This window comes from Dinoponera quadriceps, unplaced genomic scaffold, assembly GCF_001313825.1.
Source record: "Dinoponera quadriceps isolate SergipeBrazil2010 unplaced genomic scaffold, ASM131382v1 scaffold1070, whole genome shotgun sequence".
Classification (NCBI taxonomy): domain Eukaryota; kingdom Metazoa; phylum Arthropoda; class Insecta; order Hymenoptera; family Formicidae; genus Dinoponera; species Dinoponera quadriceps.
Genome location: NW_014555341.1, coordinates 2750547 through 2765353, shown reverse-complemented (window position 1 = coordinate 2765353; position 14807 = coordinate 2750547). Strand labels below are relative to the sequence as shown.

Genomic DNA, 14807 nt, shown 5'->3' with positions numbered 1-14807 from the left:
TATAAACTTCCAATTTTAAAGCTTCAGTGCATAACGTAGTGATTTAACAGAAAAAGAAATGGAAAGAAAAAAGGATGAGATACTTTGTCATTACGGAACTCAATGAATTTTCCAACAAAGATACATTAACTACACAAAATCGTTTTATTGACTAGATATTATCTTAAAATCATTTTAAAATGATACTTTTTTATCAATAAGACAACATTGTGTAACCGTCCTTGCTGGAAAATCCACTCGACAAAGTTAGTTAATTACAGCACTACCAACTTTGTAACTAGAAAAGATATTTCCTACATATCTAATAAAACGCATCTTCAAAACTACAACCTATCATTAAATGTTCCATGAATTTTTAAGTCTGATTGATTCGTATTTTTAGATCTTGATTAAATTTGAAAACATGTACCAACGTGAACCCTGCATAAATAGAGAAATGGCATTGGAAAGATCGATTTGATTGGCTATCTGAATCACATGACCCGAGAATTCAGTACTCAGTGAACAGTTGTAGTACTAAATGTACGTCTATGCCTTACATGAAACTGGTTCTTACTTTATATGATAACGCCGCAAGATGGCAAACGCCTTGCAAGTGACTCTTTTAAATTTAATATTTTAAATTAACAATCACGAAATTCTCGCAATTCTAACAATGCAAGGCTCCACATTATTTAATAATATACTCTGCAAAAATTTAAACCTTTTATTAATGTGTAGAATTATCACTATTACCTACAATATTATACTCGCATGTACATTTTGGAAGACAAACTCTTTATATATTACTTTCAAACCGATTTACAACGGAAGTGTGTGCTAGTGATGGCACAGCTGAACATTGATCGCTAACGTAGAGATATGGCAGATCTGCTCAGTGGGTGTTGTCACGTGATGAAGTCGCTTCAAATAGCTTCTTGTGAATCGACTCCCGATTGCGCGTGCATCTTCGTGGCTCGTATTACGACCTCGGATTTGCACGCCTGCACGGTTGAGTCCTTCAAGTCGCTCCTCGAACCGCCGCGATTTCCAAATTGGGGGGCAAATCGAGAGTAGGTCAGACGAGTCATAATTAGTCGCTTCCATATACAGGCACTGCTTGTAGAAAGCAGTTTGCCATTTTTTGCATACTTCAATTTATTTTTTCCACTATGAAATGTGCGTGATGTAGTTTGCGAGAATATTTCAGGCAGTCATAAGGAGGAATTCGTTGTTTTTTAGAAGTTGTAAATAAATATATAAGTCTATATAGGATTATGCGTATAGTATGATTCTTGGATATGATTTTTCTATCATAGAAGTGAATGACATGATATACTCAAAACATTTTTTATTGAATAGAAAATTTTATTTATTACTTTAATATACGAAAATATACAATGTTTTAATAACATACTTAAACTTTTATAATCTTACATAACATCTTAGATTAGGCTTCAATATTCCTTATTCGCACATTGTATATTAAACAAATTACATATGCGTGTTAAATATATATAAAATAAGTATCTAAGATAAATTCTAATTAAATTGCAATACGATCGCATACCATTTTTGCATTTCATATATTCAACGTTAATACTTTATCATCTGAACTTAATTTAAAAATAAAGAATTAGAGGTCAGAATTAAATGACAGAATATCATCAAAAACATGCCTCGTTTTTAATCAAGAATGTAAAATAAGAAAACATTTCACATTATTAACATATTTAGGCCTCTATGAACTTACATATCATCTTAAGTTTCGATTTTTTTCTGTGTCTCGCTATTAATTTCAGAAGAAATTTGTGTGAAAAGAAGATTCCAATTCCAAACTTCATCAGGTTCTTTTACTAAGTTTTCATTATAAAGTTTATCTGCAAGTAGCGAAAGACTAACACCATCCAATGACGTAAATGCTGCGTTTTTTACCAGATCTGTATCCAATTCTTCGTACGCGGTTACACGATTTGCATTAACTCTGGAAAATAATATTTCTACTTAATTTTTGTAAAAAATATCGCTATGAAAGTTTTCTCTTTCTTTGAAACATTTATTTTTTCAAGTCTTAACATAAATCTTAGAATAGATAATACTTACGTAGGAGCACTTGCAATTTCAGGAGAAATATTATCTTCCTGAATTTCATCCAAATCTGGTATAACAGGAATATCTACAAACACAAAAGATAATAACACCAAAGAAAAAAAAGGTGACAAAAATCTAGCAAATATGATGAGTTAATAATACATCATGATTAATTTATCTTTAATATGTCATTTGACATACATATAATATTTATCATATTTGCTCGAAAGGATTAGTTATTTTAATTGATTAACCACGATTGCAACTATTATTCATTATGTATATTATAATTATGAATATATATAAGTAAAAATCTATGATCATATTTAGTTAATATAAACCACTGTTAATGTAACCAGTAATGAACCCGAATCAGCTTACCATCTTCTAGTTCCTCTTTCTCCATTGCTCGAAAACGTTCCCTAAGAAACAGTCTGTCAGTGACTACAGATGTCTAATTCCTTAATTTTATGTATTATACTCACTGTTCAATGATATTTGATGCTGTCTTTGATCTAAGCAATGAAGAAGAAATTGCTTAATCTAATTATATTTCAAAATAACCAACTTATTTTAGTCACTTCATGTTTTGTTACAATTATTTGTTTCAAAATTATTTCCTTTTTAGAAAAGAGACATCTTAAAGAGATAGTATATATTTTTTTTCTAAGTGTAGTTGCTTTCAGGTATCTTCTGAACCAAATAATGTCACATACTTGCCACTTTTTAATTCATCACCCCAGCCAGTTTTCCTAGAACGAGGTGGTACCATTGGCCTTTGTGCAGGAATAGACTTTCCAGATGACAATGAAATTGGGCTCTCCAGAGGATCATCATCAGATTTATTTTCTTCCTGAAAATTGTTTTGACCTGCGCGTCTACCTAGGCGTGGTATTAACTGAAAATTTTTTGATTCGCTAGATTATTAAATTTGTACATAAATGACTTTTTCACTAATGCTATTAAGACACAAAGAAAGATTTCAAATTTAACTAATATACTAATATATTTGTACTCTAATTTAGAATGAGATTATATCAAACTTTTATATTAAAATTAGATTATAAAAATATATATACATATATATATATATATATATATATAAATACAAGTATAAAATATTTAGAATATTAAAAGAAATTTAAAATAATACAGAACACTCTTTTCCCCAAAATATTTTCTAAGTTACATATATATATATATATATATATACCTTCTTAGAAGTAATCTCGAGATCGTTGGTCCAATCCATTTGAAATACAATTTTCCACTTAAACACTAAAGAAAAATCGAAATAAACATGAAAGAGCAAAGACAAAAATTTCTATGTTGTGAACCACTTTAAATCAGACTTGCAAATAATAAACTTGATAACTATATAATCGCTCCTATATTGTGTTTATAAATGGTAACCATGACAACAAATGCAATCTGGCTTATATTTGTGGTTTGTTCTTTTTAGATGAACTGAGGATGCACTATCAAGAAATTTACACACATATTGAAAAGAATGAAGCACACGTACAAGATTCTTACACCAAGTATGCATACTTTCTTGAACTAGTGTAATAAATTTAACTAAAAAGAACAGACCAATTTTCATCAATAAGTTCTTCTTACTGAAACAACAAACTCTGTCATATACAAAATTATACAAATTCCATCAAAACTTTTATCTCTAATATTATTTTTCCAATACAAAGTAACGAATGAAAAAAGTTATTGGCTGCGTTCAGCAGAAAAAGTAGCTTTGCAACTGTAATAAAATTCGTGAATTTGATTGGTGTACGCTTTCATGCAGGATTCACATTGCCTCCAATGTCCGAAATACAACGTTCGGTATCCAATAGGAGAATACGTTTTCTAGAGACAAACATGTTGCTAGCTAGGAATCCTAAAAATGAAATCTCCTATTATCAAATATCATCGATATCGAATCGTACATCAAGAGCATCACCAATCAGAATTAATAATAATTACAGGTTTAACTATAAAGAATCGAAAACTTTAACAAATATTCAAACCTTATTAGTTAAGATTCAAACCTTTGGCGCACAAATCTTTTCCTGACATCGCTAGATGACGCTATAGTCAATTGCATGCATAGATTATTTAAAATTTTTTTCAGCTTGTTATAAACAGTTTTTATTGATAAATGGAGATCATAAAATAATTCATAAGTAGGTAAGAAATTGTTTTATTTTCAAATCACATGACTCAACCACGAGGAGTATAAATGTTGTTCAAATATAGATAAAAAAAGAAAAAAGGATATTCTAGTAAAATTCACCCTAAATGACTGACGATGCGTCTTTAATAAGTACAATACAGAAGATTTAGCGATTAAAGGAAAAATATTATATAGACCAGAAGTCAAATTAAAATCGTCTTATGAATACTTTATGCATATTATGTATTTAACAAAGTTTGTATTTAATAAAGTTGTGTTACATAGAAACAGATTCATATATTTTCGTCAGTCAAATAAATTAATTATATGCGTATGTTAATTATATATGTAAGTAACAAAAAATAAAAAGATTGAGAAATTAGAAAAGTTCTGATAAGATTGAAAAATATTACATTTTAATATTTCTTGGTTATTTCTTCTTCTTCCATCCTTGTGTTATTTGTTTCTGGCCTTGCCTAATGTTTATATTGTTACGGATTTTTAATACATCTATTGCCCTTATCCGATGCCATCATTTTAATAACTCGCCTATAATAAAAATAAATTATATGTTTTATTAAATAATGTTAACAAATAATTTTACACTTCATGTATTTACAATTAACAATCATTACGGTAGAATTGAATTTTAAATAAAAGAAGATTCTTGATATCACTTGAGTTAATTCAAATTCTGTCTTAATTAACTTTAAAACTTCAAAAAAAATTTTTTTAATCGGAATAAGTCAATTCAAATTAAATTTATAATAGTAAATTTGTGAAATTTGTCTAAAAAGTTGTATTTAAAAAATTTCTTTTTATTATTTGATTTAAGAGGGAATAAAAAGAAGTAGGAGCAGGAGAGGAAAGAAAAGTATGATACACAAACGAAAACAGAAAGGAAAGAGAGAATCGAGAAAATGAAAAAAATAATGAATACATTGAAATTTTGAATCGTTCGCCACATAAGTGCAACATACCATATCAAGTTACACTCATCCGTAGGGTAAATATAGAATAAATCAATCATTTGTTTAGTAATATTTCCGGACAAATAGAAAATGCTGCCGGCATTAGGACCGTGTGTTATCAGTCTATAATTAGCATCGTAACAACAATATTGCGAAATCCAGCTTCCATTTTTTACAAGTACACTTTTCCAACGGTAAATGATCTCATTTTTTTCTTCTGCGAACGATTTTATGATAGGTTTCATATTCACCCACCAATAATTTTTCTTACTATTTTCGTCCCAGATACTCCAAAACTCTTTTTTTTCAGTTGAATATAGGCAGGGGCACAATGGTAATGAATTGACAAGTTCTGCGGAACATATAGATTAATCAGTAAGAATACTTCCTTCAGAATACTTATTTCAGCGAACATTTGTAAAAGTAACGCGAAAAATTCTCGACGTTATTTGATTCCATGTTTCGATAATCTGCTTAAAAAAAGCGCCTATATTTAACAAATTTAAATAATATATTTATAACATATGTAGAAAAAGAGAAGATTCTCGGTTCTTCAATTATTCATAACAGATAAATTCGCCTATCGAATATCGGATACGTTGCAAAGCACGTTCGAAAAAAAGCGTTCACTAACGCTACCACTTAACGCTTTCATACATTAAACACACAAACACATACGTAGATATATTGAAAATAGGAAATTTTGTCTGTTATAAGGTCAAATAGTATGAGAATTGTTTTGATTCTTGCAGAATGTATTCAAATACGCCATCCAAATTGAAGATTGAAGATTGAACAAGGTTATCAAACATAAATTAAAACAAGACAATGCTTACCTGATAAAGCTGAATAATACTTTTCTTTCGTTTTCGAGTCAAACTTACAATTTGGTTTTATATTTTCTTTTTTCCAGCTTGTGACCCAACTGTAAGTTAAGTCCTTAGTGAAATCATAAAGATTTCGAAATATTGTTAAATTCTGTATGTTTAATGATGTGTTTATATAATCTATTGTTGCACTTTTATAATCTATATTTCTCTGTTTTCTAGACATATTTGCTCCTTTTTGAGCTTCTATATCGTGCTGATATTCAGTATTCATTTTTTCACAGTCGTAATTGCCTATCTTGCGGATAAGGAATTCACTCCAACACACCGACATATTGAATGGCTTAAACCTTTCGTCCTGGCACAAAGAAATTCCTTTTCTTAACAAACATCTGTTTGAATCTTCTTCCTCTTTGCCTACCGCTTTTGATGGCACATCATCTGTAGGATTAGCCTACGAGAAACATTAGCTTCGTTAATCTAAATGCCGTGAAGCGCGAAACTATAGGAGCAATAATCGCGAAACTAAACTTCTATCATTTATCTCTGATTAATCGTTAATAATTACGGAGAGGAAGAAACCTCGATGTCCTCAAAGTTATGAACTGTCTCACATCGTCGACCATTTATACTCATACTTACCTTATTACTTTGGACACCGGCAAGCACCGAGTAGATCAAGTAGAAACAAATCACCAAGAAAATTACATGCAACGCTCTCATCTTTCTGATTTAAGATTCGATCTCGGGATAACTCTCGTCGTAGAAACGTCGCGAGTGATTTCAAATTTCTAGAATGTCCAGGGCTTTCGATGTCACGAAACGAATTACAAAGGTATCAGTGTTCGTTTATTTTTATTAATAGACGAAGCTCTGTTATGTTTTGCTTATGCTCCGCTGCTGAACATCTCGCGACTATCGTGTACTCTGTCCTGCCTTCGGCTGTTATTGTCTCTAATCGTCATAATCGTCACGTTTCGTCCTCGTTCATTTACCGAACGTACCTTATTTCGTACATAAATATCAATATAAGATCACCATCGAGCCGTTAGAAATGGTTCCGACAAACGATCGACGCAATATAGAACGAAATAAAAATACGGATAGATATAATAAGACTTGAAGATGATCGCCGGTGGTAATTCTTCAGAGTAAAATATAAAATCAGATATTGTTAAGAAGCTTATCGTCATCATCGAAATGTTGTTTTCAATTGGAAAGGACCCGTCCCGCTGTAACATTGTCTCATAATGGTAGGCAGAAAAGGGTTCGACGAGCGGGCGACGGTTTTACTTTTTCAAGGCGCCGTTTTTTCATTCTCCTCCCTTCGAACGATCGATCGTATCCTTTTCACAGTATCATGTTATTCATCTTGATCATCTCGCGCGCTTCGTAAAGACCGTGACTCGTCGCGGTTGGTTCGTGTCAAAATCCGATTCGATGGTAGCAGTAAATAATATTAGAATATTTTCGATTGGAATCATTCCCGTTTTTTTCTAGACAACACAATAGAACATCCAGAAAATAAGGAAATGATTTCTATCGAAAAGCTTTGCTAACATAAGTTCCATGATAACTGTCCCGATTCTGAGGTGAAAATAACGTTATCTGTGATGTTCAAGAGAGATAAGATTTAGAATTAGACGGTCACGTTTCAAGGCCAAATGTGTTTCCAGAATAATGTTGATCAGGCAAAAAAATGTTTCATTTATAATTCTATATAATTATAGGTTTTTATACATATTCTATATATAATTATATATGAGAAATTTCTTCCCCCTGGGGAATTTATACTGTAAATCTATTTTGTAATTTTTAATGACAGTATTGTTATCGTTACTTAGTTGCACAGATATAATATATAGTAGAACAACTGTACAACGACGATGTAACAATAACGACACTGTCGTTAAAGATCACAGAATAAGTTTTCTGATCAAGTCAGCTCATAAAATGACGGGTTTTCTCATCATTTCCGTCGTCGACGCTTCGATTGAGTCGCGTTCAACAAACGCATGTCGGAGTATCCCTTCAGCGTTCTTCTCACATTTGTACTTACACGCGGCACTGCGTATACGTGCGTATTACGAAGCGCTGGATCTAAATACAACGGTGGAATGCAGCGAAACGCGTTTCGGTTATTTTTAGTCCGGCGGATTCGAAAATACACCCACTGCGGATTAAATATAGCCGCGGGGGATGCATGCGCGGAATGCAGTACAACGACACACATGGCGCGCGAATATGCAAATTCCACGTGTCGCGCGTTCGCCCGCGAAATCTCGCGGCGAAATATGGATAATCGGCATCGACGTCGGAAGGGAACGCGTGAGCGTCCGGGTGTTGAGGGGAACCCAGAGAAACCTGGGTTGACCCTTGCTCAAAACATAATGACAAATCGTACGCGATCTCTATTTAATCCTCTCGATCTCGTTTGGTTATATATGTTTCACGGTAAGTTTAAACATTTATTTGACATTAACATTGTTTAGCTTACTTTTCTACAGGTGACAACACATACATACTTGAAGTTCCTCGAAAAACCAAAAAATGGTAGGACCAAAAAGGTTAATACAATAATAATCGTCCGTGTATCGAGAGAAGGACAAAGAGAATTTAACCGCAGGAGATCCGATTTACACCGATTGAGCGAAACTCGCGAGGCCGTCGAATCACAATATTCATTGGATAATCGTCCACGGTAAAGCCGCGCAATTTCTCCGAGATTGAAGAAAATTGCGGACGATTACACAAATTCACTCGATGAGACTTTTGTCCACCGTTATTTCTCCACGTGCGTGACCTCCTTCGGTTTTAGCGGGCCACGTGTCGACGTATGACGCTCGCTCGTACATTTCCCTCTCGAGAATGGTGTCCACCATTCGACAGCCTGCTTTGTTAAAGCGCACAGTGACGATAATTCGCGTCCCTCGACTAAGCGATAATTTATAGTGCGAATATTTCGAATATTCGCCGCTCTCTCTCTCGAATATTTGGCAAACGATCGAGCTGTCGGCGCCAGTCGTTTTAGCCGCGACTTCGGCTGCGAACGCTGCGTTCTCGTTGCGATACGCGCGAGTAAGGAAAGACCGATAGCGCTCGCATTCCGCGACTGCATTTCTGCAATCCGGCGGCGCCAAGCTCGTCGTCGCACCCGCTGTTACTGTCACCTGCCGCTTTTACAGGCGCGTCTGTAAATTTTGATTTTTCTCGAAAACAAGCCGCGATATCGCGTGCTTTTATTTGCGTCATCGTCGACGTCGTCGTTGAGAAAAGGCATCGCGCAACGACGGAACAATAAAAAAAACGCAACAATGGGTATCCGGGGATTAAATCGGGATACCTCGAAAACACGTTGGGTGCGCTCCTCCTTTTTCTCGCCGGGCCTTTTCTTACACTGCTATGGGGGAGTAACGGGCGAATAACATCGATCACGATCGCGTGCTATCACTTAAATATCATTTATTTCTTTTGCGTCTCGGCTATAAATAAATCGTGGCACGGCGGCGACGCGAAATGCGTCACCGCCGAGCGTATCGTATATACACAGTTGGACATTCAACTAATTCCTCGTTTACGATTATAGCAATAATTTAACGGCACTATGACTTAACGGTATACTAATATAGACACATATTCGTTAATACGTGTGATACTACGCGCACTTGGGAATGTTCTTATGTACAAAGTAGCTGCGTACGGCATTGATTAAGGATCGTCGTCGGGCTGGATCTCCGGGAATGACGAAGAGCGCTGACAACATTAACCCATTAACGACCTAAGCAATTATAATACGAGAAATGCCAGAGGAATCCCATAATATCAGGACAGAAAATGACGTCGGAAAAATTAAGAAATAATCGACTTGACCTCCGTTGAAAAAACCAAGTGAGAATTCATATAGGAAATGGAATCCCATAGTTGTCCCCGGGGATTTGCGCCAAAAACCAGATCATAGGTAAACAATGTGGATTCCAATATGAATTTTCATGCACCATGTACATACATTTCTAATATTCTACATGGATTCACATGAATTCCCTTGGATGGTAATCTATCCGGAAATTTTCAACAAGAACGTTATCGTAACTACCGTTTCGTTCTACCTGGGAATCGTCCTAATCGTGTCAACAATTTGACTTCCAACAAAATTGAGAAAAGTTCTACGAACGATTGAATATCGCCGGAAGTAGCAGATTGACCGCAGAAATGAAACGTTGGCTGTTAAAAGGGTTAATTGAGCGCGATTACCGACGCTGTTCCCGGGGAGATTCGATGATCCCCGAACCGTCATGCGCGAAAAGTCGTTGGAGAGCAGTAACAGTTCCGAGGGAGGTGCCGATTCCATCAACGGCATCCGCAGCGATCCGCGATCATGTCCTCATACCTTTTCAGCACGACGTTCTCGTTGCCGTCGTAGAAGAGGATGCTGGTGCTCAGCAACTGGGTCGGTACACAGCAGGGTCTCTCGACGCCCTTCACCAGACCCATCTTGTGCACGATCGCTTGTATCGTCGCGTGATTCGTCGGCCGTTGGTCTTGCCGAAGCGGCGGCTCGCAGACGCCCTTACAGTGATAAGCGGAATAGCCGGCCGGCGCGATGATGGAAGAGGACAAACCGATGTCGCGGAAGTCTACGTAGAGCTCGTGTCTGGCACACTCGCCGCTCGTGCTGTTCCGCTCGTCTTGACCGCTCGTGGTCGAGCGTGTCAATCGACGTTCTCGCGCTGTCGACCGCCTCATCGAGCGGTCGCGCGCCGTTTGGCCGAGCCTCTCGCGAAACGTCGCCCTCTCGTAGATGTCCATCGATCTAAGGATCCTCGTGGTCTTCCTCGTATCCCTCGACGACACGATCGAGCGTTTCTTGGACGACGCGGCGTCGCGACGACGACGTCCGCTGCTCACCTCCAACGTTCCGGCTTCCTGTGGGAGACACGGTTCGTCTTCTTCTTCGCCGTGCCTTCTCTTCTGCCTCTGGAAGAACTCCAGCTCGCGTCTGTTCTCCAGTTGCGCTTCCTCCGGCTGACCCCGTTGTCGTTTGTGTCGTCGATAATGCTCCACGTAGCTCTTCTCCAGGTTCTCGCCTTTCGCGTCCTTCTCGATATCTTCCGCCTGTTGATCGTCCTCTTGGTTGCCGTAGGCGTAATAGCGAGGCGCAACATTCGTTATTCCGGCTTGGCTGCGATCGCCATTGTCGTCGTCGAAGAGCACCAATATCGGTTGCTTATTGTGACTGTGGTAGTCACTCCGACGCGAAAACTCTACTGCCACCTCCTCCTCGAACAAGGTCGACGCCGTCACGAGGAAACCCAGGTTTAGCTCTCCGCTCACCCACCCGAGAACCGCTTGCTTTACGTTAAACACCTGCACAAAATGATTCCTTACCGTTAATTGCGGCTTGATTACGCGGAGAATTCATTTTACTTTTTCATCAAACCTATTTAGATGTACATTAAATCTTCAAAAGTTTTTTATTGTACTCTTTTGGTGCCAGAACCCGAGTCGAAATTAAGTCTTTACATGGAGAAGACGGGAAGAAATTCCCCATTCGTAGCATTAAAGGAACACGATAAAATATCTTTGAAGACTTAATATAGAACTAAATTAGACTTAAAGTAATCTCGATTCGGAAAATGGGAAGTTATTTTTTCTAGCATAGTAAGTTTTGAAGTTCTTGAAGACTTGACGTAGAATTAAATAAACTTATTATTTCAATTTCGAAGGACCAACATTTCGGACACGACATTGAAAACCTTGGAAATATTGTCCCGAGTGTGATTAAAGAAGAATCGGAAGCCTTAATTAATTGTTTTTATTCTTAGCGTTATTTAAATTTTGAATTATCACGTAAATTGAACTTACCTGCCAACCGGAAGCGTGTGCACTGACGCAACGAACGCTCAATAGCTTATGAAGATCCGGCACGTCGAGGCTGCGATCGTCCAAGACTTGGTACACTCTTATCTATAGAAAAATCAAGCATGCACATACGTCAAACGCTTTAATCGTCCGTGCGTGCGCTACGACGCTGCCAGCCACTTACCAGATAATAAGGCGACGTAAGCGTCGTCGAGCGCATGTTCCTCAGAGGCATTTTCTTCCGGTATAGATGCAGCTCGGCCTCCAACACCGACTCGCTCACCTCCAGACCCGAGATATTAAAGAAGTAGAAGTGCGACAGGGAACTGTCTGAACGCGAAGAAAACAAAATGCCGTTAGGCGATTCCTCCTCGCGAAAGTGTGCTGTCTAAAGTGACTGAAATCAAGTTACCCCGTTCGATGAAGCTGCGAACGACCTTGGCATCGTAAGGATTCCGCGTGACCCCGCTCGGGTCAGCGATGGTATTGTAAAGCTCCACCATGAATTGCGGCGGCACTTTGCGACGAACCAAGTTCTCGCTTTGACTCCGAATTCCGAGGACCTGCAACGTTATCAACTTTTCACTAAAGAGCGCGAGGCTCTCGCTCTTTTGTCATCACGAAGAATTCGTTGGAGCGAATTGAATTTCAGCGGTTTGTTACACGAATCGCGGTCATGTGAAATTTCTGCGCGAAAATCACCCTGAGTCATTAGACACGGCGGTAATATATTTTGAATATGATATAGGCCCGATTTTGAATTTTCTGGCTAATTTGTGATTTAGCCAGATGTTAATGTAAAAATTGTGTTTTTCTACTCATAATTAATCATTAAATCTGAAAAATTACTGCTATAAAACCATCAGTTTAATGATTAACCATGAATAGAAAAACACAATTTTTATATTACCATCAATTTAAGTGTAAACCACAAGTTAAGCAGGAAATAAAAAATTGCACGAAAAACGTGACGGTCCCACATTTGCCGTGAAGATAACAACAAGTAGATACGAGTCACCGTGATGCACGTCCTCGAGGCTCGGATCGTCGACGGTGATACGCGACGTCAGCGTAATATCCGAAGCACGTCCAAGCACGACACGATGTCTTAAATCCGTAACTTGAGATAGTCGTTATCACACAGACCTCTTGTATCTTCTGCAGAGCTTCTTCCCGTCGGGATGCGAGGTCGTTCTCTTCCGTTAGCTGGCCGAAGAACGGCCACGAGTTTCCGAGCTGTTGCTCATCCCTGTCCTCGAGAAAGTCCGATGGGTACGCGTTAACGTCGCTCAGAGACGCCAATGAGAACAGTAGCATCAGCAAACAGGCCGGGACGCTTCTCGTCATCACCATCAGCTAGGATCTACGTGCGTCGCGAGGAAAGACCGGTAAGTTCGCCGAGGTCGAACCGTCGACTTCGTTCTCGCGCCGGAAGGAACCTTCTCAACTCGCGGTAATAAGTATACCCAAGTGTCTCGTCTCGATCACGGGAAATCCACGCGGAAAGGTATCGTCGTCGTCACTGTCGTCGTCGCGGTGGCCGTCGCGCATCGACTATGCCTTCATCGCGATCGAGGGATAAGAGCGCCTTTTCCCGAGCTTGTCCCGCACCTTATCAGCGCGGAAGGAGAGGTGAGAGAGAAAAAGAGAGAGGAAGATAAAAAAAGAGAGAAAGAGAGAGACAGCCGCACGGAGACTTTGCCGAACGGGATGCTAAGTGGCATATGGGAGGTCTTGGCCGCGAGGAGTCACCTTTATGCTATGCCGGGAGTTGCCTCCCCCGCATTGCCTCTCCGCAACTTCTCGCTCCGTTCTCTCTCTCTCTCTCTCGTTGGACACAAAACCGACCGGCCGCGGATGCGCGTTTTAGTAGTAACATTTTCGCCTTCGTCAACATTCCTTGGCCCTTTAACCCAGTGGCAGGCCATTCGTGCGCGAAGCGCGCGCACGCGCGCTCACATCGAATTTATTTATTCGAGCATAAGTTATGTACGATGCTCGTAAAACGGTACACTGTGGAAATTTGATTGCGCGTTTTACGAGCGACTTGCTGCCTATGACGTTCAATTCAATTTATTACCTCGATTAAATCAGACGTTACACGCGATAAATCTCTTCGAGTACCATCATCGAGACGTCTGAAATTGAATAAAATTGGGACGACTGTTGCGAAGAAGAGGAGAAGTTTTTGAAAACTGAAAAGAAATTCTTGTGCGGTCGTTCATCACACACATAGATCTTTTGTTTTATAAAAGTTATCGCGCGAATGAGATATGTTGGATTAGCGTGAAAGTTCGTTCAATTTTTTAATCAGTTCTCCGCTCAGAAAATTTTAACGACTATCTCTTCTAAAATTTTTACAAGCAAGGGATTGAAGCATCGGAAAGATGATAGATTATCGAACAAAATGAATTATCTTCTCGATTGACTGATAGTATTTTAAAATAAATAAATATTATATGTATATTTGTTGATTAATAAATAAAATTTTTGCATCATATCCAATAACTTGGATATTTTCAAATTTAATAGAAAATGCTTTCCCGCATAAGAAAAATAATTAATTCCTCATTCGCGTGATTTACGAGCTTCCTGCAGCAACCGATTCGATTATTCGAGATCGATGGAAGAAGTTGGACTCGAAAACTACCGAGAAAAATTGAGATACGGTCGCGTTTCGACGATGACAGTGCGTGGCTATTAAAAACATCGCTTCCTAAATCTTGCGTATTCGTAAGTGCCGAGTTATGTGGCTTGTCACGCAGCGATATTTAGACGGATTGACGTACGATGTTGACAACGCCTATTGTTTTCTAACGAGAAAAAAGTCACGCGAGTATCGCTGGTTTATTTTGGGTAAAGCTTCTGAGCCTCCCGCATCCTCGATCCTTTTAGCGCCGCGTTAACGAT

The 14807-nt window shown here is 38.1% G+C and overlaps 3 protein-coding genes across 4 annotated transcripts; all 3 read right to left on the bottom strand.

Moving 5' to 3' along the window:
• Positions 1-1424: 1424 nt before the first annotated feature.
• On the bottom strand, positions 1425-3449 carry LOC106743871 (intraflagellar transport protein 43 homolog B). Of its 2 annotated transcripts, none has more exons than XM_014618100.1 (6): positions 3284-3449; positions 2787-2968; positions 2556-2585; positions 2452-2504; positions 2083-2155; positions 1425-1963 (listed from the first exon to the last, which is right to left on the bottom strand). In XM_014618100.1, exons 1-6 carry the CDS (start codon positions 3320-3322, stop codon positions 1741-1743), a joined length of 600 nt encoding a protein of 199 aa, XP_014473586.1. In that variant the 5' UTR covers positions 3323-3449; the 3' UTR covers positions 1425-1740. The 2 variants fall into 2 exon arrangements, with proteins under 2 accessions (XP_014473586.1, XP_014473588.1); XM_014618102.1 differs by having other exon boundaries at positions 2452-2492.
• Positions 3450-4731: 1282 nt separating this feature from the next.
• LOC106743856 lies at positions 4732-6761 on the bottom strand. Its single transcript, XM_014618078.1, has 4 exons — positions 6681-6761; positions 6048-6492; positions 5467-5563; positions 4732-4789 (listed from the first exon to the last, which is right to left on the bottom strand). Exons 1-4 carry the CDS (start codon positions 6759-6761, stop codon positions 4732-4734), a joined length of 681 nt encoding a protein of 226 aa, XP_014473564.1.
• Positions 6762-9183: 2422 nt separating this feature from the next.
• Positions 9184-13595, bottom strand: LOC106743942. Its single transcript, XM_014618297.1, has 5 exons — positions 13044-13595; positions 12310-12460; positions 12082-12227; positions 11901-12002; positions 9184-11402 (listed from the first exon to the last, which is right to left on the bottom strand). The coding sequence occupies exons 1-5, from the start codon at positions 13248-13250 to the stop codon at positions 10386-10388; spliced, it is 1623 nt and encodes a 540-aa protein (XP_014473783.1). The 5' UTR covers positions 13251-13595; the 3' UTR covers positions 9184-10385.
• Between the last annotated feature and the right edge of the window lie 1212 nt (positions 13596-14807).